The sequence below is a fragment of the Meleagris gallopavo genome, chromosome Z (genome assembly GCF_000146605.3).
Source record: "Meleagris gallopavo isolate NT-WF06-2002-E0010 breed Aviagen turkey brand Nicholas breeding stock chromosome Z, Turkey_5.1, whole genome shotgun sequence".
NCBI classification, from domain to species: domain Eukaryota; kingdom Metazoa; phylum Chordata; class Aves; order Galliformes; family Phasianidae; genus Meleagris; species Meleagris gallopavo.
Genome location: NC_015041.2, coordinates 23,639,046 through 23,664,843, shown reverse-complemented (window position 1 = coordinate 23,664,843; position 25,798 = coordinate 23,639,046). Strand labels below are relative to the sequence as shown.

Genomic DNA, 25,798 nt, shown 5'->3' with positions numbered 1-25,798 from the left:
GGGCCTCCCGAGCCCATCCCCCTCCTGGGCTCGAGGCGAAAGTCGGCGCTGGGGGCGGGAGGGCCCCGCCGGAACCGTCGGCGGCGTGCTCTGGGCGGCTTGCCGCCTCTGACGCTACGCGCTTTGCTGCGGGTGGGGACGTTCCTGCCTGCCGGGAGCGTGAGCCGGCGTCGTTAGACTGTGAAATTGGCGAGAAGGGGTGATTGGCTGTCTGTGTCTTTTTGGGCCGATTTGCAGGGCGTTTTGTGTTAGTTGTTTGTGGTGGGATTTGTTTCTGATTCTTTTTTCTGCCCGTCAAGTCCCTTGGTTCTAGAGATGATGAAATGGCACGGTTTTAAGGAACAAAGAGAGAAGAAAATTTAGGTTAAGACTAATAGAAACATAGCTCTTGAAAAATATCTGTTGTTTCCTGTTTCCTGAGTTGGTTGTGTAAGTGCTTTGGAAAACCAGGGAGTCCTCCTGGCATTCTCCGAAGGATATGAGTTTATTATCGTGATCCTTTTTGCTTAAGGCGTGTGCTTCAAGGTCTTTCCAGACAGCATCAGAATTTGTTAATGTAAGTAAGAAGAAATGTATATAAAGTTATTTTTAAAAATGAGTCTATCCCGAGGTCAAATTTACTCAACCCATAGGCTTTGCTAACAGATGCAGTCAAACGTGGCACAGCTTCTGTTATTGTTTAAAAAGTGAAGTTATTTTTCATCTTGATCATCATGCTCTTTGAGCTGTGTTGTAGATTTTTGAGATGCTTTTGCTGCCTTGGGAAAATCCTGCACAGTGTGGCTAAATAACACATCAAACTTGAACAGGCATTCTTATTTCAGATATAAAATTGTTTATAGCAACAGTAGTTTTAGTGCAAAATAATTCTTTAAAGCTCTGCTTCAAAAAAAAAAAAAAAAAGAGGATGATAATAACTTTTGCTTTGTTTTTTGAAAAATAGCAGTGTAGGTGTAGGATGGGCAACATAATGGATGTTGTGTGTCTGAATGATGAGCAGAAATTAAGTAAAAATGCTTTTAACTGATGTTTGAAATAACAGCAATAACTCCCTGCTCTGGTCAGATATCTGTGCTGGCCTGTAAAAGTTAGAGAAGTGGTACACTACGTCATCGTGTTACACATCCATTTAGGAAAAATTTTGATGTCTTATTCACAGACAGCATACTGTAACTTTAAGTAAATCTCCTTTGAAACTGTTTTCACAAACCTCTGGGATGGTTTCTTGTATTATAGGATGCTGCTTAGCAGCATGTCAAAGCAGGATGCTGGATCAGAGGTTTCAAATTTAAAGCACTTTCAGTCATTAATATAAAATTGTCGGTGTGCTGTCTTGGACTTTATGACACAGTTTTGACACATTTATGCGATTAGAACCTAATTGTAATGAAGTGGGGAACATAGGTTAATCGAAATCCTTTGTTAATAAAGTTATGAATCAGGAAGACTTTCAGATGTTTTTGAGATGAAGAAATTAATTGCTTTTTGGAGGGGAAAAAAGGAAAAATGTAGGTGAAGAAGTTACTGAGGAAAATATGGCCTATTAGCTCTTACTTGGTTCACTGACTGATTAATTAAATTCCTATTTAATACTCCTCTTCTAGTTCTTTCTGTGTTTGCTGCTGCTTTGTATTTGAATTGCTACAATTCATTGCTGTTGGTATTATTTGACACTGTTTTGGTGGTCATGTTTCTGAAGCTTGGAATAGAAGGGAAAAAAATTACAGGATATGATACCCTACTTTTTTGCTTCTTAAATAGCTTTTTGACATGGAAGCTAAAAAACAATCTTTGGGTGTGTGTTTTATGTTTCTTAGGGGCCATGTGAGATCATCAGGACTGTTTTCACTGGGCTATCTATAGTAGGTGTGCTTTACTCTTAAGTCAGACAGGCTTCTCTGGCCATTGCTTGATGTAAGCAGCCTAAATATCTAAAAATGAAGTTTCTTAAGTTTTCTATTCGGACTAGATGAACTGGTTGGTCAGTGGAGGGAATTAGATTCTTTAGAACTGGAAGGAAATTAATGGGCCATCATATCCCGATGAATGCATGTGGTTTTTACTTTTAGTGCTTAGCAATTCGGCTAAACAGCTAATAAAGTCAATGCATGTGAAATAAATACTCTTCTTTGAATAATATTTTTTTGCTAAGTGTCTTGTTTAACTCTTCTAGATATCATCAGTATGACTTGAAGATGATGCTGCATGCCTATGACTCAAAATACCAAGCATACGAAAACAGGTTACAAAGAGAATGCCAGATGGCTGTTGCAGCCAAACAGCAGCAGATGATATAGTAAATGTTAGTAAGAAGCTCATTCAGAGAGCCAGCACTCTAGAAAATGGATATGTATGCAGAGGAAATGTTCCGTACTACTTGTTTTAAGAAACAGTAGATAAGTTTCTGATGCAAATCATCTTCTCACTTACAATTATACTAATTCTCGCTATCAAAATCATAAATCGCTGTTGTACTTTAATGCTGGAGTGCTTTTATTTATGACAGGGAAAAAGAAAGATGTATTGTGAGATTCTGTCTCAGCTCCTGAGTGTAGACATTGACATTAAAAACTATGCAGAAGCAGCATTTTTAGTGTTTTTAAAAGCACTTTAAGGATTCTATTAATTTCTCTTTCTGTCTTTGGATAATTTTTTTCTGTATTTCACAACTAAAAGGTATTCCCTAGAGTACAAGGACTGCAGACTAGGTTTTCAGTTTGTTTTTACTCTTGAGTATTTTAAGCTTTTACAATTGTACAATTGTATGAAGTGTTTGGAAATTTAATAATAATTTCATCCAGAAGGCTGAATGCTGCATGTGTAAGATTTGACTTCTCCTTAACAGTTTCTCACTTCAGAAACTAGAGCAACTCAATCAGTATCCAGATTTCAACAACTACCTGATTTTTGTTCTTACGAAATTGAAGTCTGAAGGTGAGTTTTTGAGATATTAACTCTTTAATTACACTTTTATTTTTCTCTTGTTTGTTTGATTTTTTTTTTTTTTCCTTTACCTTTAAAGAAATAGGAAGCTGAGTCATTTTGTTGATTTGTTGATCTCTGTAGTTGTTGAAAATTCATTTACCTTTTTGGGAAGATTTATGGTAACACATCTGAAATTTTATTGGTGCATGTAGTTTCAAAGTCTTAGCATAGATTCTGCTCTAAGTATCCTATGAAATTTTCACAGTACTACAGGAGCATCATACTTCTGAGACTGCTGTGAAACTGAAATAAATTTGGTCCATAGTGGTGAAATGTGACTGGAGATGTTATTAAATATTCTGATAAATCCAGTTACAATCATAATTGCACCAGTAATCAGCCTGATGAACTTTTTAATGGTCACATATCAGAATCGTTCAGAGAGAATATCAGAATCTTCATCCCAAAGTCTTAATTTTACTAAAATGCAGTTAGAAATCACTTACAGTTTATCGTTGGTTTATTCTTATGTACCCTAGTACATGCTGTGTACTGTACTCTGTAGCCTCTGAGTAAATTCAGGTAATTCCTTAGTAATGAGCAGAATGTGAAAGATTTTTATTTCAGTGTTCTACAATGGCTGATTTGTGAGATCTTTGCCAGTGAAGGAGATTTACTTCAGGATCTATTTTGGCACATCTGGTTCTTGTATGTTTGTCATTAATATGTTGTATTGTTTGGGATTTTGTTTTTTCCTCAGTGTCTTGCTACTAATACTTTTTCTGATTTCTGTTGTTTCACCTCTTGGCTTTAGAATGCTTCCTTTTTTTCAGTTTGAATTAGATCTTACTTACAAGTGGCCCTGTAACGTTCAAAGCATCAGCAAGATTCTTTATCTTCTGTTTGAAGTAGTGTTTTGTTTGTGTTGTCTGCGTACCTAGGGAGGATGGATGGATAGCAGAGTATAATATGTTTTTGTGTTTGAAGACTGGGATGTATCACAGTGGTTTTGGGTCTTCTATGTAGGAAGTTTCCTAATAATGTTTAAGATCTTGGGAAAATCTTTGAAATCTGAGAGAGTATTTTCAAGACCTGAATCAGCCAAGATAATAAGTTACTGAACAAGATGATAGTATAGGTAGAGAATATACAGTACTTTAATATTGATAAATATAGTATCATACTTCAATTGCTAGTGTGATTTACACTATTAACAGGAAGAAAAAAAAGAAGGTGTTTATGGTCAGACTGCACCCATATCTCTCACAGGTATGTCATGTAGATCTTTTATGAGACTGCAGAGAAGTAACTCTTGCTTCAGGGAAGATTTTCTCCTTCATCAGTGACTGAATTTTCAGAGTCACACTCTTGTCTAAGACAGCTGTTCTTCAACTTTGTGTTTCAAGGTCAGCAAATCTTCAGAACAGGTGGGACATGGTCCTGATGAACCTGCTGTAGATGTCTCTGCTCAAGTAGGGGCTCAAGCAGGACCTTTGACCTCCAAAGGTCCCTTCTAACTTCAACCATTTTGTGATTCTGTGTCACAGTGAGTCAGTCCAGTATTGGTGCAAAAAATTACTATGTTGCTTCCTGGTTAACGTCCTCTGTTCAGCTTTGAAGAGAAACTAGACTGAGAATTAATAGTACCTGCAGACTATTCCTACTCAATTTATGCTTACATCCATTATTGAATAAGTTCTTCATACCTCAGATAACAAAAAGGAAGCTATCTTTATAATATGGCAGAATTCATGTGGTATTCTACATGGCTTAATGCAGCTTAAAAGATGCTGGATATTTTATAAAAAAATTGCAAGAACAGAAGTGGTGTCAATGCTTACCAATGCCTAGGTAAGAAAAGACAGACCTAATACCCCTTTATCTTGGGCAAAAAGGCCACAAATATAAGTGCTGTTCTAGTTAAGACAGACAAACAGTTCCTTTGTCACACTTATATATTTTTTTTAATCTTGCTTACGCGAAAGATAAAGTATGTTGTTTATGAATACTTTCTGTAAAGCCTTGATTCCTTCTACCTTTAAGGGTGCTGCTGGACTTTTTGCCATAATCTAGGCTAAGATATATTGAGACAAATAGGCAATGGTACTGATAATTTTCTGCTGGCCTGTCTGGACGTTGTGTAGCTGCAGCAAGACAGATAACTAAGTCTTTTGATTCCGATCTTGGATCGTGTTTTGATGACCCACACTTCGGGGAACTCCAGTCTGTGGTCTCACTAGTCTCACTCAGTAGACAGATCGTAATCTTGTGTGAAGCTGTTACTCTCAAGGAACATAGTTCTTGAAACAAATTTATATTCTGCAGGTGAATGAGTAGGGATTGAGAGCAGTGCTTGAGTACTATACTGTCTTTCTGGTCGTTTTTAAGAGTGGTCTTTTAAGTTCACTTCCAAAATGTTTAGATTTTGTATAAAGCAATCGAAGATCAAAGAGTGTCTCTACTACTCTTGATACTTTCATGTGATGACTTAGTCATTCAGAGTATTTTACTTTGATACAGTTTTTCCATGAAATTTTGTACTTTTGTTCCATTCCTTCCACCTCCTCTCAACCCCTGCACCCTGCAAAATCTTTTGTTTCATTTGAAAAGTCAGCACATGTGATAACTTATTATAACAATTTAGTCATGTCTGCAAGTGGATTTTGAAATGGCCTTTTATAAACTATTACTAGGATCCAGAGTAGCACTATGGATTTGATGTGACTATTTTCTGATAAGTTTTGAAATTTGAATTTGATCTGGGCTGTGGTTTTCATAAGATCTTTCCACTGTGGAATACTTCTTTAATGGTATGTTGATGTTGAAAGACATTTGGAGCTGAGCAAGAGAGAGACTGTGTGAGAATCACACTGTGCGATTAATCAACTTGACTTTTCAAGAACATGTTTTTAATGAGCAGGACTAAACCAGAAAAGAAGTTCACAAGCTTTGGCTGTGAAATTAAAACTATCTCCTCTCCCCTTCCATCCCCCTTTCCATTCCCCCACCCCCCTTTACAAAATAAATGATCTAGTCATTATCAAAAAGACTAAAATAGCTGCCAAGGAGTGAATCTGATATCTGATGGGATTACAGTTCAGAAGTAAAGTAAGGTTAATGTATCCTTTAGAAAGTAAAGCTTCAAATGTTACATAGCATGGGTGGTGTTCTTCTAGTGAAACAACAGCAAAATATTTTTTCTTTCAACTCTGCTACATTAAAAATGAAATTAAACCTAACTCAGTATTAGTAGTCAATGCAAGAAGTAATTGAGATTCATAGACTTCTTAAGGGGAACCAAGTTCTGAGACGATTGATTTTTGTCAAATCATACCATTAAATCTACATGTTTGTTTTTTTCTGTATGGCAGCCAATTCTTCCATTCCATCCCCCCCCATAGGGATGTTATAAAGCAGACTTCAGTAAAATTCTTTGCCTAAGTAGTTTTATGGAATACATACATGTGAGAAGTGACAGTTATTTTTTCTTTTAAGAGTCTTTAAAGAAACATTGAAATTATCCAGTGGATGGCGTTTTGTGATTCAGTGCTTCAGGAATGCTTTCTTGGAAGTCCTTATTTTGAGAGTATGGGATCTCCATTATTATCTCTTTACCTATTCCTGAAACCCTAGAAGGAAAGCATTCTGAAAGAATAGGTACAGTAGTTCTCTAGCTTAGAACCTTCATTTACTTATTTAAGTTGATGTAGGTTCTTCAAAGGTGCTATTCACTGTAAGTAAGACCATCTGAGGAGTGAAATCTTACAATATCTGTGTTGTCTGAAGTGACAGGTCAGAATTTTTCAGGCTTTCCTTTGGTTATTAAAGTTATCAGACTTCTAAAATTATTCTTTTGAAGTTTAGGTAACATTTGGTAAGGTGTGTTTTAACCCCAAAGTAAATGAAACTATTTTTTAGGTAGGTTGGAGGTCTTTAGGTAGTTCTTTAATGCCTTACCTTAGTGTATATTTTAATAGGTGAATGTAGTCTTCTACAAGGGGTATTCTTTGTATAGGTTTGTTAAGTTGAATTCACCCACTCAGTTTTGTTGTTTCTTGTGTTAAAATGTATTTAAAAAGTCAGTATCCAGCATCCTTGTGGGGTGTTTCCCTAGAGAAAAAGAAAGTCATTGCTGGTGTGATTTCTAAATGCACCCAAGCAGAAATACTTGATTCAGTGCAGTTCAGAGGTGCTTGAGCCTAGAACGTCTTTAACTGTGGACTTTCTTCCTCTATTTCCAAGAATAAAAATGCATGGATTTTTGAAAGAACTAAATGACTGAGATGAAAGTTGTGTTTATCCATTCACAGATGGTGATACAGTGACTATGAACGTGGTTCATATTTTGTACTGTTCTTCTCCTTGTGTTGGCAAATGTAACTTTTAGGATAAAACTTCTTAAGGAAAGCTGCTCACTGTGCTGATTTCACTCTCAAAGCTATTCAGAGCATATTTCTAAAAAAGCTTTATCCTGTGTGTTTTAACTATTGGTATGGATTTAATATGTACAAATACAAAATGTGATAAAAATAATCCCTAATGTCACTGTTCTTGAGAATTCCTGATTCATTATTAACAAATGGGTTGTCTCAGGAGCTAAAACAAAAAGAAAAAAAAAAATCATTCTAGAACAGTGTATATGAGAAGCACAAGGGGCATGTTTTCTTTAGAGTAACAGGTACACAGACATCTTCATGAACTTTCCAGCAGAAAAAAAAAACACTTTTTTTTCCCCTTTCCCTCTGGAATTTTAAGTAACCTTAAGTGTAATACTTCAAGCTTAAAATTACATCTTCAGCCTTGTTTCTGATGTATTTCAAGGCATTCAGTGTATCTGAATATATGAAAAATCTTGAAATGTAGTGGCTAGTCTGAAATTAATCAGTGATCAGATGGTTTATATGAATGACGGAAAAAAAAATTTGACAGGACTGCCTGTTTATAAGAACATCATACAGGCACCAAAATAAAGCTGAAAGTGTTCTGTTGACATTAAGTGTTGTGTATTTATTGCTTCAATAGCAACAGCTACGCTTCTGAATACCATGTTGTAAATAAAACTGGTGGGTAATACGGAAAGGATGTTGAACTCTTGATCAAAAATTAATTTATTGGTTGATAATTCAAATTTTTGTGTTTTAACAAATGATGGACACAGATCAATCAGTGCAAACATTTGTACATCTCTACGAGCTTGCAAAACCACAGAACGTTTAAACAACTCTTTCAGCTTCTTTTTTTAATGCCATTCTATATATTGCCTCCTTATCCCACAGTTCAGTCAGTGCTAGAATCTTACTAAGAGCAGACGATTCGTTAATAAGAAATGGAAATTCACTGTAATGATAGTATGATTTGCTACAGTGTCCCAAACTGTAATAGCAAATGCAAGCTATTGTTGCTCTTTGTCATCTCTATAGCAGGCATGTTCAACCCACTGGCACGTGCAGCCCTGGGCCACTAGTAATGCTGTCCCAGAAGATCACAAATTTTTAACATGATGTGATTTTTAGAAAAATTTTTAATGAGTCAGTTGTGCACAGCTCAAGCGTTGACTGTGTAGGGGAAAACAAAGAGGGCACATTACAGTGCTGACTCCACTTCTCGTGCCTGCCACACACACAGTCAAATCAAAGCTTACCATGTATTGCGCATTACAGGTGCTTGTGCTGCTTGGCAAGTAAAACTTTGAAAACCACTTCAGCCTACCTGCATGTGTTTGTGCTTGTGAAGACACATGTTTCTTGTTATTAAGCAGACATCCTTAATTATTAATTAATTATACACACTATACCTACATTTATTCACTTTTTCTTAGAATTCATAATTTTGATGAACTGTGCATATCATGGAAGTAATATAGTAAGTTAAAGATTACATGACAAAATCTAGAACACAGATACAAGTAAAGTACAAGAAAAAAGCCTGTATTTCAAAACATTATAACTGACATATATTTAAAATTTAGATGTAATTTCAAAACATTTGCATGTAACCCTGACTTTATAAGTTGCCAAGAAAGTAGCAAAGATAAAATTGCAAAACAAAACCTGATCAATAAAACTTAAATGCAGATTGATAGAGTATCATCTACTAATAACACGTCATATGCTGCATGGCAATTTTAAAACAAAATTCTTGGAAGAGTAAGAGTGACTGCAACATCTGTGATGTATGCACCTTGGCACAAGGAAATAATAGTGTGGCAATCAGACATTCAACTTAGAGAACAATTTGATTAGGTCTCTTTGCTATACTTTTATGGGACCTATCTTACCAGAGAGGAATATCCTTTACTTCACAAACACGCCTTATTCATGTCAGCACTTTTCAGTAATATGTACATGTGTGAACAGCTATTGTCAAGTATGAAACACAGGAAGAGTAAGAGATCAAAAATCTCTGATAATCCCTATCCCTAACCTTGAGAACTCACTGAGAATTGAGTCCACTGCCATTGAAGCAGATTCTGATGCATTAGTGTCACAAAAGCAAGTTTTATGTTCTTTTTTTATATTAGAAATAAATAAATAAATAAAAGCAGTTTTGCTACTCATACGTTAACTATATTATGTATTTTATATGCAGCCCAAGATAATCCCCCTTCACTCAGTGCAATCCAGGCAAACCAAAAGTTTGGACTCCCATGTTTAATTGTGCAGAAACCAGAGGATGATGCTCTAACAGAAATGATGGAGAAGTACCTTAGTGTGTTGGGGAAGGAAATGACAGGTGCTGTGGTGGGAGCTACCTATTTGACAATGAATGAATTCAGAAGTAATGAATTTCTCTGAAGAAATGTCTTGGTTAGATGAATGGAAGTTTGTTCACTCTGAATATATTGAAGATGAATGTTGTATTTTAAAATGAACTTTAAAATGAGAGAATCCATCACGCTAAAAGCTGGTGGAACACAAGGATTAATTGGATAAGTGAAATGAGGCCTTGTCATCAGTTTGAGTAATTCAGAATACTGTTCAGACTACTCAGTGAGTATTGGGGAGTACAAAATAAATGACTCCCGCCACCACTGGTGGTGTATAGGTTGCTGTGCACTGGAAGTTTTCCCTACTTCTGCTGCTGACATCCTGTAGATATAGCTTAATAAAAGGTTGTTTCTTCGGTTAGGTGTATTAGGTTGCATTCTGGGAAATGGCAAGATATCATTTTGGCGCTAGTGGAGGTGTTCCTGAAATAAGAAACTAGAGAGTAGTTACATGCTTTTAATTAAATACTCATCCATACTATTTCTTTTTTAAATTACTATTATTTTTAGAAATATATTTTTTCCTTTTATTTACTTCACAAGACCTCTTTCTATGAGCAAAGGACCAATCCTCTTCTACTTAGAATACTAGTGAAAATAAGACTATCTAAGAAGCTTTGGTATGTGTCTCTGATGATTTTGTTTTTAAAGTCATTTGAAATCCATCTTCAATCTGTTTTTAGTTTCTGCCTCAGACTTCCTCAGTCGCCTTTCCCTGGGGAGGAAGGAAAAAAAGGGAAAGTTTGGGTGCCTACCATTTAGAATAGAACAATTGGAAGGAAACTACAAAGATCATCAATTTTGACATGCATTGACAGGCATGGGGCATCAGCCACCTCACACCTCACAGAAGCCTGTATCCTCACAGCTCAGAAATATTTGCCAGTGCCCAGCCTGACCGTCCCCCTGGCAGCTCTGTGCCATTCCCTTTCTGCCATCAGTTCCCAGGAGCAGAACCCAGCACCACCGCTGCTTCCCAATGGTAAGGGAGACCTTATTGCTCTCTTTCAGTATCTGAAAGGTGTTTACGGCACGAGCAAAATTGGTCTCTTCTCACTGGTGACAGGACAAGGGGAAATGGCCTCAAGTTGTGCCAGGGTAAGTTTGGGCTGGATATCAGGAAACGCTTCTTTACAGAAATGGTTGTTAAGCACTGTAATAGGCTCCCCAGGGAGGTGGTTGAGTCAGCATCCCCGGATGTGTTTAAAAACCGCTTGGATGTGGTGCTCAGGAACATGATTTAGCGGAGGGTTTTTAGAGTTAGGGTAGTATGGTTAGGTTGTGGTTGGACTTGATGATCTTTAAGGCCTTTTCCAACGTGAGTGATTCTATTCTATTCTTCTATTCTATTCTATTCTATTCTATTCTATTCTATTCTATTCTATTCTATTCTATTCTATTCTATTCTATTCCCCTCCTCAGGGAGCTGCAGGGAGCACAGAGGTCCTCTCAGGCTCCTCTTCTCCAGGCTGGGCAGTACAAGTGTCCTCAGCCTCTCCTCACAGGATGTGCCCTCCAGTCCTGTTACCACCCATGTTCCCTCCTCTGGGTGCTTTCAAGTATCTTAACATCTTTTTTATATTGTGGAGCCCAGAACTACACACAGTACTCAAGGTGAGACTGTAACAGTACTAAATACAGTGAGAGAATCACATCTGGCTACACTGTATTTGATGCACTCCAAGTGCGGTTTGCCCCACGGCTGCCAGGGCACGCTGCTGGCTTGTGCTGAGCTTGCTCTGGAATGCTTAAAAAACTTAAAAGGCTTAAAGCTTGTCAATCAGAATTACTGTGCAGTAGCAGATATTCTGGTTAAGAGAACATCCATTCTGATCACTTAAATTTATGTGAATGCTTGTTCCTTGGAGATATTGAAATAAATATCTGTACTATACTTGCTTGAATGGTCAATCTGTGCCGCTTCTGATGAAGGAGGTAATTTCACTAGGGAAGAATAACTTATTCAGGTACTGCAGGGCTAAGCTGCCAGTCATGAGTGGAATGCAATCTTCAGCCATTATTGGTATGTAAGAGCTCGGTCTTGGTGTTGTTGTACCTCAGTATCTTCTAAAATTAGAAGCCACAGCAGAGTAAAATCTTCTTGTGGTTCTGAAGAGCAAAGATTGTCATTTGAAAAAAGGAGAAGGGAGTTTTAAAATGCTTTTCAAAAGCAGGAGTTATTCTTAGCTAGTTATTGAAGTCAATTCTTACTAGAATTAGGTATCTGTGGGGTTAGGATGCATTTTTATATGGCTTTTCAGATTGCTTTTAGGAAAGATACTCAGCTCTAGGAATAATACTGTAGATACCGTTATTGGAGGCAGTTTTTCCTAGGTTCAACTCCAACTTTGTGCTAAGGGAAAGACATTCTTATTTGCACATAACTATTGCAAGTGGATCAAGATAAGTGATTCCTTTTCTTTAAGGCTAGATTTGGCTTCATGAAGGTGGTGAACTAATCAACTGCACTTGTTTCATCACTACAGGGTAACGCACTGAAACTGTTCTGACATCATTGTTATGTTTAACGGCAAGTCTGCTTTCTGACAGTCTGCAAAGAGGTCATTGTGTCTTCTGACACCTACCCTGATGAATAGGAAACACCATTTTTCAGCTCTTACTCTTACAATGGATGAAATAAACATCCACTGATACTTAGCAGCATGACATCTTTTCCACTCAAGTAGGATTCTAACCTAACATCGTGGCACCCATGCCTACTGTAAATATTTTACTGAAGGGAGTAAGAGATTATACATGGCTTTATATTGTGAAGCATTTCATATGTTTTCTGTGCTGTTGCCTTTTTATTAGCTTGCTTGGACTTTCAAGTGTACTACAAAAGACTCACTGCTTTCACATATGTACTTACATCATACAGGCTGTGATTAGAGAAGGTAGGGTAGTTTGAGAATGCTCTGTAGTTCTTAAAGTTAGCAGGTGTGCATCAATTCTGTGAGGCATTAAAACCTTGAACTAGTGCTAAGGCCTTTAAACAGAGCTGAAAATCTACTGAGGATCGCATGACGTTTGATTGATACAGTTTTATTGTAAAGTGAGGTGTGGTGAGAGGGGGATTCTTCCACTGATTAATTTATTTGGCACCAAAGATGCTATCAAATGTCAGAAATCTGCTTCACTTTCCTTTTTTCTTGTACATTCCTTTTTTCTTGTACTATATGTTCTTGTCAATTCTATACTTTAAGGTTGACTAAGATAGAAAGAGGCAAGACTGTGATCTTTTTTGATGGCTGAAACATATGGCTGACAGAATTTATCACAGAACCTCAGAAGACTAAAGAGTGTCTTATTCAGCTCTTAGGCCATCTGCCTGTAATATTGATGTTACAAAAAAAAAAAACAATCTAGACCTATATTACTGTTTTCTGATAATGTAGCTGTTAAGCTGTTAAGCACTCTGGATTCCATAAATATCTTTCTGCAGTCATGTAATACTCAGATTCTCAAACTCAGATTCTGACTATGGTGTGGTTTTAGAAATGCCCGAGTATCATGTAGTTTGAGTTTAATTAGCAGTCTCTTTAGCCTATATTCGTGATCTCTGCTCCCTACTTCAGCAAGGTGGTGATTCGTTTGGCTTTTTGTTTTTAATTTTCTTCCCTTTTGTTGCTTCTTGAATTCTCTGTCATTTGCCAGGAACATAACTTTCAGTATGAATCTATTGAGATCTTTGTTGCAGGTGGATTGAACAAGTACTCATTATGGAATGTAGTCTAGTATTCTAGTTAGACCTTTTAATCATTTTTGGAGGATTGGATTTTTTGCAGATGTGTTATCAATGGATTAGCTAAAGCAACCAGAGTTTGGCATATTACGTTGATGTAATAGTAGATGTAGAGATTTTCCTTCTAGTTCAGTGACTGAACTGGACTGAGACTGATCAAGCATTCAAGTGAGAACTTCTTTCATTTGGTCATTCTCCATCAGAACCTCAGTGATGGTAACTTCAAAACTTTGAATAAAAGAATGAAATTATTCAGTTTGGCACTGTTTAATACTGTTACTACTGTTTGCCACAACTCATGAACAAGTTCTGATTGTTAAAAGTCTGTCTGCTCATCCAGTTTCTAGCACTTTAGTTTAAAATAATAACCCCTTTTAACCCCTTTTTTTTCCCAATCTTCCAGAAAATCTGTTGGCCCTTGAAATATAGTTAAACAGTGTTTATTTTTGCATTGTTCAGAGTTTGATAGGTATTTAAAAAACATACTATGGATGAAATTACAGAATTGTTTCAAGTAGAGCATTGCTTCCTGGTTTACAAAGCCATTCAATTTTCAGCAAAAGCTGTGTTTGTAAACGACTATGTTTATAGTTATGGAATGTGAAAAACAGTGCTTCTTTAAGAAAATATGAATGTAGAAAGTAGATTAAAGAGTACGTGATGGCTTTTTGATTTTGGAGCTCAGAAAAAATCAGCTGGTTAAAATGAACTTCAGTTTCTGAACAAAACCCTCATTTTTCAGTACTGCTTTTATTTTGACTAGCCCATATCACAACAGATTAGTTTTCCTACTGGCAGTCAGACACCATGGATGTACTGTGAGTCCTAGTATTTGTGATGCAGTAACTTCAGTATTGAAATACCTTATTTTTGAAAGATGCATCTCTTATTTTGCTTAGCATTACTTTTGTTTGGATATTAATAGTTTTGAAAGCTTGAAATAGATCTTGTGCAAGCTGTAATTCTTGATGCAAAGGAAATTTGAACATCCTTATTTCTTGCCCAGATTAGAGGTCGGAGAACTTACTGCGCAGTGCCTACGTGATGTGTTGGCTTTATTTTGGTGAAAGCTGGGTTGTCATCAACTTTTACAGTAACAGTATTACGACAAGCCTGTCAGTATAATCAAAATATTTGAATATCTTCAGTTAACCACTTTCTTGTATGAGTCTGCTATACCTTGCAAATTAAGATGTATTCCTTGCCTATAGAAAACTTGAGTATGTTGACTAGGCAGTACTGATATTTCAATTTTGAATAATCAGAAATACTGAATTCTGAACCTAAAAAGCTTTGTTACGTGAATTGGCGGGTGTAGTTGGTGGGAATGTAAGGAAATAAAGGTTGATATCTCACTATAAGTTTTATTCTTGTTGCATTGCTGTGCAAATCTACCTTACTCTATGAACTAGTCAAAGTTTGAATGCAATTTACTTTCTGTTGCAGATGAGCCAACACGTTCCTTGAGTGGTCTTATCTTGAAGAATAATGTAAAAGCACATTTTCACAACTTCCCGAATGGGGTAACTGACTTCATCAAAAGTGAATGTCTGAACAACATCGGTGATTCCTCTCCCTTAATTCGAGCTACCGTAGGTAAGTTTGCCCTTGTTAATATCAGTAACATTTTCAATATATAGAATGTCTAAATTGGAGCTGCAGTAGTGAACTAAAGAATTATTAAACTCCTAAAGCTATTTGCTTCTGATAATTGTTGCAGTTCCACAGTGTTCCGATGCTGATGTTCATTTTCAATATATGAAAGTCATTTTTGCTTCCTGTTAAGTTGATTTACCAATTCAGTTCATGTCTATAGGAACATAACTAAGTTTTCTTGTCTCTATTAAAACTCTACTTTTTAAAACTCTAATTGTTGCCAGTTTTTGTACCTGAAAAGATGAATAGGGTAAGAGTTTGACTGCAGAATTACTTCAGCATTTCACTTGCATCAATGAAACATTTCTGTCAGATGCTTTCCTTCTCCCTCTTCCAAGTCCACATATACACATGCACACACTGTCAGGGGAGTTGTTAAAATTACTGTACTGTATATGACATGCATTCGGATAACGAGTTTTTCTTTTTAAACATCTTCTGTCAGAAAACAGTAAATAAAGCAGATCAGAATATCAGCTAAAAGAGTGTGTTTAGGTTTGGTTTTTTTTTCTATTTTTTTTTCTACATGAAGTTTTGAATTCCTAGCAGCTCTAGTGCACTTCCAGTGTAAAAAGTGCAAGTTTGCATCATTGTTGTTTATTTCCAGGTAGAGTTGCTTTTCTACCTGTTCAGTGAGAATATGATTTCTACTAATTACTAAAATCATTGCAGTAATTTTCTCCGTTCTCTCCGAAAAGTAGGAAAAAAATGTAGGATAGGCAGTAGTGTCATACTTGGTTACAAAAGGAAAAAACAGAAGAGGGTTCCAGTTTAAAAAAAAAAAAAAAAAGTCAGCTCATGTCACCCAAGTTCTGCTGGCTTAGAGTGCAAAATAGTCTACCAGTTGCTCCTTTAGAATTCTTTCTTCGCTTTTGATTCTATGTAGGATTGCTTCTTTGGACATCTGGATTATTTACTTTGGCCTGTTGAAAAATGCCCATCTCTTAGGGTTGTTTTTTGTTTTTTTTTTTGCTGTCTCATAACTTTTGAAGCTACTGTACTAGATATTAATACTGCCTAATTTCTTTAGTAGCTGTAGAAGAAGTCTGCACATATTTTTGAACTTTTCGATTGAGGAGTCGTATTTGTCAGTTCAGTGGAATTGTTAGTGGAGTACAGTGGAACTGACCAAGGAAAATATTCTAGCACCATTTGGATTGCTGTCTTAGGGTTGTTTGGTGACTTGGTGGTTACTGTTACTGTTAGGTTTTTTTTGTTTGTTTTCTGTGGAGTTATTTGTTTTCAAGCTATTCTTCTTTGATTTCTTCTACTAGGAGTTGTTTGTGGGTTGTTTAATTAGTGTTGAGCTTTAAGTGATCCTTGCAGGGAGTACTCAGACATGAATGATGAACTCAGAAAATGTGCATCAACAGTTGAACTGTATGCTTACATAAGGATTCCTATTTACTGACTGCTGTGTACATTCCCATATGAAATAAATGTTGGATCCTCCTGACTTCTGTCCAGTACCCACCAGCATTTTGATGTCACCTACATGTAAATGTTTTACTATCTATCACATTGCTTGTTGGCATTTTCTAGTCAGAGGTGCATACAGGTTTTTGCTGTTGAGGCACAGTTAATTTAATGGATCACCCATAAATAGGGTCTCTGGAATTCTGAGAGAAAGACAAGCAAATACAGCAGCATTGAAATAGCATCAGAGAAGAAGTAATGTGGCCTTTGCTCTTTTTGTGGTCTCACATCTGCTGCTATCCAGACAAAAGCTAACACCTTATGACCAAGATGGAGGCAAGCTGATCAATTTCACTGTTTACCATTTCCCTGTTCTTAAGCCTAAATGAGTAATGATGCGAAACTTCTCTGTGTGATGTGGCACAGGTTTTAAAAACCCTCATGCCAGTGTGGATTCAAATTTTAAAATGAGAGCTACGTGTGTTGAGGATTCACAAACTTGCTAGGAAATGAATGTCTCTGTTTTGGGGATGCTTATGACAGTTCTTAAATCTTCACAGAGATTCTAGTTTGGGCAGACCCTGCCTAAAAGTTAACAGGCAAAATAGATTGATGAGAGTAGTGGCAGGACTGAAGAAGCTTCACTGCAGAAGGGAAATGAAGGCAAATGGTTGTTAGCAGGGGTGTGAGTTTGCCATGAAATTAGCTTTTTAGACTAAGGATTTTAGAAATAAAATTTTAAGAGCTACAGAGGCAAAGTACTACCTAAAATAAAGCAAAAAAGAAGCAACCCATCCTTTCCTTGCTACTTTTATTAAAGTATGGAGCTTAGCTGCTTTTTCTTTGTGGGTTTTTTTTTTTTTTTTTTTTAATTTTAAAGTTGATGCTATAAAGTAGAGTTGCCTGTAATTGAAATAGTGAGGAAAGAGGTGACAATGACACTTATGTTTTTAACAATTTCTGACATTCTTCTGGAGTTTCTCACATGCTTGGTGCTCTCCTAGCTGAAAAACTGTGTTTGGCAGGTTTCCCATTTGTCAAGTGACATAGCAAAAGATTCTGTAATATTGATTTGAATTTCATTAGACATCAAAGAGCACATCTGTAAAGATTTTTACTTTCAGATTTCTAACCTTGCTGCTTAGGTTGTTGGTGAGAAGAAAGGGTTCCCTTAGCTGTCAGCTCTTGCTCAAATACATCAGAAGTCAGAAACTACTAAGCAGAGCATTTATTTAATTTGGTTATTCACCTGGTGTCCACATTTCTGTGACTTAGTGTCATAGAGGAGTGACTAAGGCTAATGTCCGGTGTCCTCTGTTCCCTAATGGCCAAATAAAGCAGGAGGAGCAGGAGGCATTTTCACATTGGAAAAGAGATAAAATGCATCAGAAGTCCACGTGGATTTTGTGTGATATGAGCATAATTATCTAAAACTTAACTCTTATGTCTGTTTCCTCATTATTCTTAAAACCTTTTGCAAAACTTCAGATGTTATGTAGTCTTTGCCTACTTGATAGCCTGTTTTTTAGTTTGTCCCCGCTAGCTTCCTTTTTTCATAATATAAAAAAGGAAAAACAAAACCAAACTTCCACAACATTAAATGGCTTCTCTGCAGACCCATACAGAAAGCTCATAATGAGACGAATGGTCTGAACTATGTGTGCCCCTATTGTATGGAGCAGTGGCCTTAAATTGCTTCTTTCCTGCATGTCTCAAAGTATTTCCTCTTAAGTTATCCCTATCTGGAATAAGCCTTTTTGAAAAATAGTTTTCCATTTGCTTGCTCTCTGAAAGCACTTCTGGGACCTTTTCAAAACTACCAACCCATTTAAGGCTTGACGTGTGACTTTTCTCTCTTGTTGGTCCAGTGGAGTTTCAGGAATTTTGTTTGTATGTTTGCTTCTGAACCCATGTTAGTTCTACTAATCTGTGCCAGTTCTAATGTAGGGAGACAGTTTTGCAATGTAAGTACTTTCTCTGGGTTCAAGAACATTGATGTATTTTGTTCTTTTTGTGAGGCTCAGTTTAACTACGTGAGTCAGCAAGTTGACCATGCAGAAAAGAAGGCTAATAGTATCTTGGGCTGCGTTAGTCAAAGCACTGCCAGCGAGTTGAAGAAGGTGATTCTTCTCCCTCTATCCAGGACCTGGAGTGCTGTGTGCAGTTCTGTACCCTCTAGAACAAGGCAGACGTGGACATATTGAGTACAGTCCAACAAAAGGCCAAGAGGATTAAAGGGCTGGAGGAAAGGGAAAAGACTGATCAGTCTGAAGAAGAGGAGGCTCAGGAGGAATATCATCAATGTATATAAATAGCTGAGAATGTGAAGAGGCTGAAGCCAGGCTCTTTTGAGTGATGCCCAATGTTAGGACAAGGGGCAGTGGCTAAAATCTGGAACACAGGCAGTTCCTACTGAACACTAGAAGCTTCTTTACTGTGCTGGTGACAGAGCAGTAACTCTGGTCTCCCAGAGAGGCTATGGACCCTCCTTCTTGGAGATCTTAGATGTTCCCTGGGTATGGGCATCCTACTCTGGGTGTTCCTGCATGGGCAGGGGTTGGGCTGGGTGGACCCAGAGGTCCCTGTGCAGATTTACAGGAATCTTTTCTCTTCAGCTGCAGTTATGAAAAAAAACTGTATATAAATGAGTACTGTGAGCTGTATAGTTGTTTTTTGCCTCTCACAATTCTTATTTGCCTGTTGCCTTCTTAGTTTTTCCAGCCCTATTGCGTCCATGGAAGCATGATGCATAATTTCTTCAGTTACCTTGTGTCCTTCCCAGAATATCTTCTGCTCTGTAAAATTGACCTATGTTCTTGTCTACTGAATAAGCATTTTAACATATTACCCAAAGAAAGATGTTATATGGTTATTAGTTCCATTGAAGTGCTTAGGAAAGGAGAACTTCTCACTTGGAAGACTATTAGTTACAGTAATACCATATTCTTTAGTGCTTGTACTTACTAGAGATAAATGTCTGTGTCAGTGAAAATTATGCTACCCGTTTATTTTGTCTTGTAATAAGACAGTGCCTAGGGAGCTTTCTGTGTTCCTTTCTCCAATTCAATTTTTTTCTGAGTTTTCTGTGTCTGCTGGAAATGGAATTAGTGACTAATTGGGCTGTCTCGTTTGCTTGCTGGATCTGAATCAGCCAACCTGTAGAGCTGATCAGGGGATGACCTGCTATAGTGTGCAAGCTCTTAGTAAATATTTTAGTCTTAGCATGTTTCCATAATTTTGGTGTAAATGTGCTTAAGCTGTGTGTTCTCAGCTTCACTACTGGATTTTAAGTTTACTGAATGACAACAAATCTGATGCACTTCCTGTGTTCATGCTTTTATAACATAATAAAAGGTGCCTTAAGTGCATACTGTGTTTAGTAAATTTACAGCCAAACCTGTCTTAGTGTTTGGGCATGATTGTTTCCTTAATTGGAACTGCTCTCATGTCTTGAGCCCTTTGTGGTGAGAGGAAGGCACAACTATTCTTTGCATTTCAAAGCCTTTCAAATACTATTTGTAATTAAATGTATTTCCTTTTTTTATGCTTGCTGTTTTTTAATTCCTTTGTTCTTCTAGAAGAGAAAAAATAAGTATGAAACCTGAGAAAATTTGATCTCATTTCCCTCATTCCTCTTTTTCACTTAGGTATTCTGATAACAACCATTGCTTCAAAAGGAGAATTACAGAATTGGCCTGAACTTTTACCAAAGCTTTGCAGCCTCTTAGATTCAGAGGACTACAATACTTGTGAGGTAAGAAGACTTACTCTAAAACATATTGTCATCTGAAATTGATCATTTTTATCTCTTCACAGTGTATATTAACAATATTTTATGCCTGTATGTGCATACATCTACAATCTCTTCTGATAACAGTGGCTCATGTTAGACACTTACTCTACTTTTCATGCCTCGTTAACATTCATTAAAATGAATTTGTTTGTTTTGCATAAAAGCAAAATTAAGGATGTAGATGAATTGTCAAGACATCTGTAAGTGTCCTGTCTGGGGTGCCTAATAGTTTAAGTAAATCTTCATCACACTTACCTCGAATTTTCTTACTTAAACAGATAAATTGTTCATTGTTCATACAGCAAATCTGGAAAAATGATCTGATATTCTATTTCAGGCTAGTGAACTCTTTTTTTTTTTTCAGTATGTATGAAGGAAAATAATTGAATACCAGCCTAACTGTTTTAAACTGTGGAGGAAAAAAAGTATTCTCTGATTTTAAAAAACGAAAATCTATGAACTTATAAATTTAGTTAGTTCACGCTGTCTCCATAAGTGTGTGAAGCATTTTGTATAAAATAATCCCTTTGATGAAAAGACTGGTCCGGTGGCCATGCTGTTATGTAGTGTTTTGATGCTGTTTTCATAATAAAAAAAGGATCTACCTTTTAAGCATTTTTAAAAATACAATTGAACAGATGAGCATTGAAAGCTAAAATTAAATTAACACTTATCAGCCATTTGACCATCTTGACATCTTACAGATTAAGGTGTAAAATATTAAATAAAATGCCTATAAGTATGTTTCAATTTTGCTTCAAATTTAGCTTACTACAATTACTGTAGTATTGTGCTGAAATTGTATATTCTGAAATGTTGCTTTCTACAGAATTAGAATATAGCTTATATATGGCTTGTTTTTTAAACAGGGTGCGTTTGGCGCTCTTCAGAAGATATGTGAAGATTCTGCTGAAATTTTAGATAGTGATGTATTAGACCGACCACTCAATATCATGATACCTAAATTCTTACAGTTCTTCAAGCACAGCAGTCCAAAAATAAGGTAGGTTTAAATGTTGTACTATAGATCCTTGTTAAAATATTATTTACATGAGCAGAAAAATCAGTGTTTTATAGATCTACTTAAATTACTCTGATTTTAAAAAGCTAAGTGTATTAAGTTCTAACCACCACATTAAATTTTCATAATATTCAAAGTGACTTTGTTATGGAATATCATACACTGATGATAGATTTGAAAGATGTTTAAGGGAGTGAAGAGGGTTGATCTATTAACCAGGTAGGTCAGCATGATGGTTACTGGTGCATGGGATCTCTGTGCCTTCTTACATTTACTTGTTCAGGATCATTAAAATATATATATATATAAAAACAACTATCTTACATGCTTCTTGTGTTTTGTAATGATTGCAGCAATGGGAGAGTGAAAATACCTTTTTTTCTTTTTTAAGCTGTCTGAAAACTTAGAAAACTGTGCCTTCTACCACAATCAAATTAAATTGGAGGTTGGACCATATTATGTCCAGAGGTCCCTTCTAACCCCTGTGATTCTGTAATTGCATGAAAGGAGTTCATCTTTTCACTTGAATACTGTTAAACTGTTCTAAATAGCAAAAAAATATGACATAGGAAGTTGCCAGAATTTACTTGCTACTGCTATTGTTTATCAACAAAAACAGTGGCATTTACCCTGAAATGAGCCAGCAATGTTCCCTTATTGCAAAGAAGGTAAGTGGTGTTCTGGGCTGCATTAGCCAAAGTACTACCAGCACATAAGAGGCATGATCCTTCCTTTCTATTCAGCAATGGTGAGGCCACATCTGGTGTACTGTGTCCTTTTCAGTCTTGCCTCCAGGTAATCTTTCATTGTGTGATTTGATTCTGAATGATTTTTTATATCTATGTACAGTTTAGAAAATGTCTTTAAGTGACAGAAAATGTATATTCTAACTGCTCTTTTTCTAGATCTCATGCTGTTGCATGTGTCAATCAATTTATCATCAGTAGAACTCAAGCTCTTATGATGCACATAGATGCTTTTATTGAGGTGAGTGAGCATTCTTTGTTGGGAGAGGCAAGATTAAGTCCTATTGCATGTCTGACCTACCAAGAGTTTAAGATAATGTTTTATAACTGTCTCTGCCTCTAGCTGCAGTTACTTTGGGCGTTCTGTTCTTAGCTTTATATCCACCCTTTGCATTCAAGTTTATTTTGCATGCTTGTGTTCGAAGTCGATAGGTCTAAATACTATCTCAGCATAAAAAGTAATATTTTGAAAGATATTTCCATTTTGTAAGTGGAGGAAGTGTATTCATATAAAGATGCAGCAGTAACGGTATCAATCTGTCACTACCTGTGATGGAGGGTTCAGCAGTGGTATCATCATGTCATTTAGTCTGTCTGGGTAATCTGTGTCTTTAGGTATTAGTACTGAACATGAACTAGAGTGGTGGTAGTTCAGTTTATCTGAAGTATTTGATGTGCAGCTGTTGCATCTTGAAGCATGGCTTTAAAACTTTTAGGAAAAGAAGAAGCCAGGAAATAAAGTTCTTATGCCAATATCTGCCATTACCCAATGTTTCATCATGTGCACTATGTGCATCGGGAGTCTGAAAATATAGTTTGCTTTAAAGAAAATATGTAAGAAGTAGCAAAGGTGTGGGAATGGATGGTGACAGTTATATATTTATATACCTTAGTTTGCCAGTACTGTAAATTTAAATGCAAGATGAACTAAGTGAATTGAGACTTATAAAATGATACTGCTTTCCAATAGAATCTTTTTGCACTGGCTACTGATGAGGAGCCTGAAGTACGCAAAAATGTTTGCCGTGCTCTGGTAATGTTGCTGGAAGTTCGCATGGATCGCCTTCTTCCTCATATGATTAGTATAGTTGAGGTAAGTCTTACTTTCTTTGTTGCATGCTGAAACTAGTTTGGGGTTGCAGAAATAAGTACAAATAAAAAGCACTTCTAAGGAATGATTGGAAAAATGATAGAGCAGCTCATCCTGGAAACTGTTTTCAGGCACATAAAGGACAAGAAAAAAGCTGTGTAAACGTTGTTCTGGGCAGCCTGCTCCTCACATGTTTGAGGAGATTGACCTAATAGTATCACCACACCGATAATCCAAGATTGTATTCTTATTATACCTGGTATTTTGTTGTTGAAAAGACTATTATTTTATTTCCTTTCTGCAAAATACAATAGTAGTGAATTTATGTTCTATAATAAAAAGACCAGACTTTTTTTTTTTTTCAAATGTAGGACTACCATGTACAGTTATTGATTTTATCAGTTATGTACACATCTAGATGAGTGCAGATGTAACTATGACTATTTTTTTAGCATTCAGGTGTAGTTGCTTTTGCCCCTTTGAAGGTTGATGGTTTTTAAGCTGAATGCTGTGGATAGAGGCTGCTTTGATTAAGTGAAGGAGGTCTTAAAAAGAGACAAACTTGTATGCACGTAATGGTCTTCCATGTTAATGGCAAATCAGTTTTTTGAACTATTAAGAATATTAATGATTCAGTAGTGGTTCTAATACAGAAGATCTTGGCCAGTATTGTGCTTTTAAAACAGGCAAGTTTAGTGCTAATTTTTATGCCAAGTTCCTGGAGCATAAAGGAATGAATGGTTTTGTTTGGGTTTGGTTTTCTTTTAGTGTACACTTCCAGGTGCAGAGGCAGATGGGAGGGCTATTTCTCTTGTTTTTTATCTGAAAACTTCATAACAGATTTTGTCAGGAGTAGACCTTAGGTTTTCAGTTATTAAATTATACTTACATGCTCAGGACTGATATTTATCCAAGTATGTGGATCATAGGATCTCTCTCAATAGAAAGCCTGATTTTTTTTATCATATAAAACATAATGAGATTACTTGTAATAAATGAATAGTGTATTAATGATATGAAGAGATAATGAAGAAATGTACTGCAGTCATAAGATTACTTGCATCCTGTTGCTTTCTTCAGATAAAGACGTATCTGTTAACACTTGGGGGGAAAAAAAATGTACCCCTTTCTATTTCAACTTCTATGAGGCTTCTAGAAAGATGAGTCATAGAATAATTTCTGGTCTTTCTCAACCTAAAGACCTTCCAGATCATCAAGTCCAACCAGCTACCTGACATTACAAAGTCCACACCTAACTCACCTTCCTATGCACCACACCCAAATGTCTCTTAAATACGTCCACTGATGGAGACTCCACCACTACCCTAGGCAGCCTCTTCTAATTCCTTTCCATCAGAAATTCTTCCTGATGTCCAATCTAAATCTTCCCATGTGTGACTTGATACCATCTCATTGCATCCTATTGTTTGTCACCTAAGAAAGGAGACCAAGACCCAAGACCAACATCCATCTTACTGCAACCTCTTTTCAGGTAGTTAGAGCAAAAAGGTTTCCCATCAGCCTCTTCTTATCCAGGCTAAGCAGCCTCGATTCCCTCAGCAATTCCTCATAAGTTTTGTTTCCAGTCCCTGCACCAACTTCATTTCTCTGAGTGTGTTCTTGCAGCTGCATTTCTTGTAGTGAGGGGCCCAGAGCTAAACACATATTTGAGGTGGCATCTCATCAGTGCTAAATACAGAGGGACCATCACTTCCCTAGTCCAGCTGGTCACACTGCTTCTGATACAGACCAGGATGCCATTGGCGCTCTTAGCCATGTTGGCAGTCTTCTGACTCACGTTCAGCCAGCTGTTGAACAGCACTCCCATATCCTTTTGTACCAGGCAACTTCCCAGCCACTTTCCCCAAGCCTGTACCATTGCATGGGGTTGTTATGCCTGAAATGTAGCACCTAACATTTAGCCTTGTTGAATACCATTTGACCCAGCCTATCCAGATCCCTCTGCAGAGCCTTCCTAGCCTCAAGCAGATCAACACTTTCGCCCAACTTGATATCACCTGTGAACATGCTAAGGGTGCACTCAATCCACTCGTAAAAATCATTGATAAAAATGTTACAGCAGGCTCTAATACTAAGAAACCAACCTTTTCAGAAATAAGTGGCAGTATGGAAAATCGTAAGAGTTACTACTTTGGCTGTTGCAACCGTCTTCTGACAGTTGTCTGTAAGAGACTGATTTAGTACTGGTATACTTAGACATTCTGTTTATGCTTGTAATTCATTATATTTTTATTTAAGCATGTTTGAAGTTTCATTCCAAATTTACAGATTTGATACTGAGTGTATGAATTACCATTCATGCTAGAAAACTCTGAGACTTCGGTTTATTGATTTGTTATCATGTTGGGACTTCTACTTATTCAGATTGTCACATTGTTAGTTTTTGGAAGTGAAAGTACTGGAATTTTTAGAAGTTTTTCCATTTTAAACACATACTTGTACCTTTTTATTCAGAAGTGAAGGGGAGGTCGTTTTATGTTCACCAGAAACTTCATTAGGTTGAGTCTCTTGTCTGTATCTTCTTTGTAATGATTTTCTTACTCAATGCGCAAATTCAGTCTGAATCATATAGGATTAAGAAGTCTCACCAGGTAGTCTCCTAAGTCTTTCTTCCCACCT

General features: G+C 36.7%; 1 protein-coding gene across 1 annotated transcript in view; it reads left to right on the top strand.

The window, feature by feature from the left end:
• Positions 1–2,846: 2,846 nt before the first annotated feature.
• The window catches only part of TNPO1 (transportin 1), a gene marked incomplete at its 5' end in the record, with an annotated part of 49,434 nt that continues 26,482 nt past the window's right edge, over positions 2,847–25,798 (top strand). Inside the window, 6 exons of the mRNA XM_031557279.1 lie at positions 2,847–2,934; positions 14,883–15,032; positions 20,156–20,262; positions 21,171–21,304; positions 22,228–22,309; positions 23,039–23,161. Of these exons, the coding sequence (XP_031413139.1) occupies positions 2,847–2,934; positions 14,883–15,032; positions 20,156–20,262; positions 21,171–21,304; positions 22,228–22,309; positions 23,039–23,161 (684 nt within the window). The remainder of the gene's footprint in view (positions 2,935–14,882; positions 15,033–20,155; positions 20,263–21,170; positions 21,305–22,227; positions 22,310–23,038; positions 23,162–25,798) is intronic.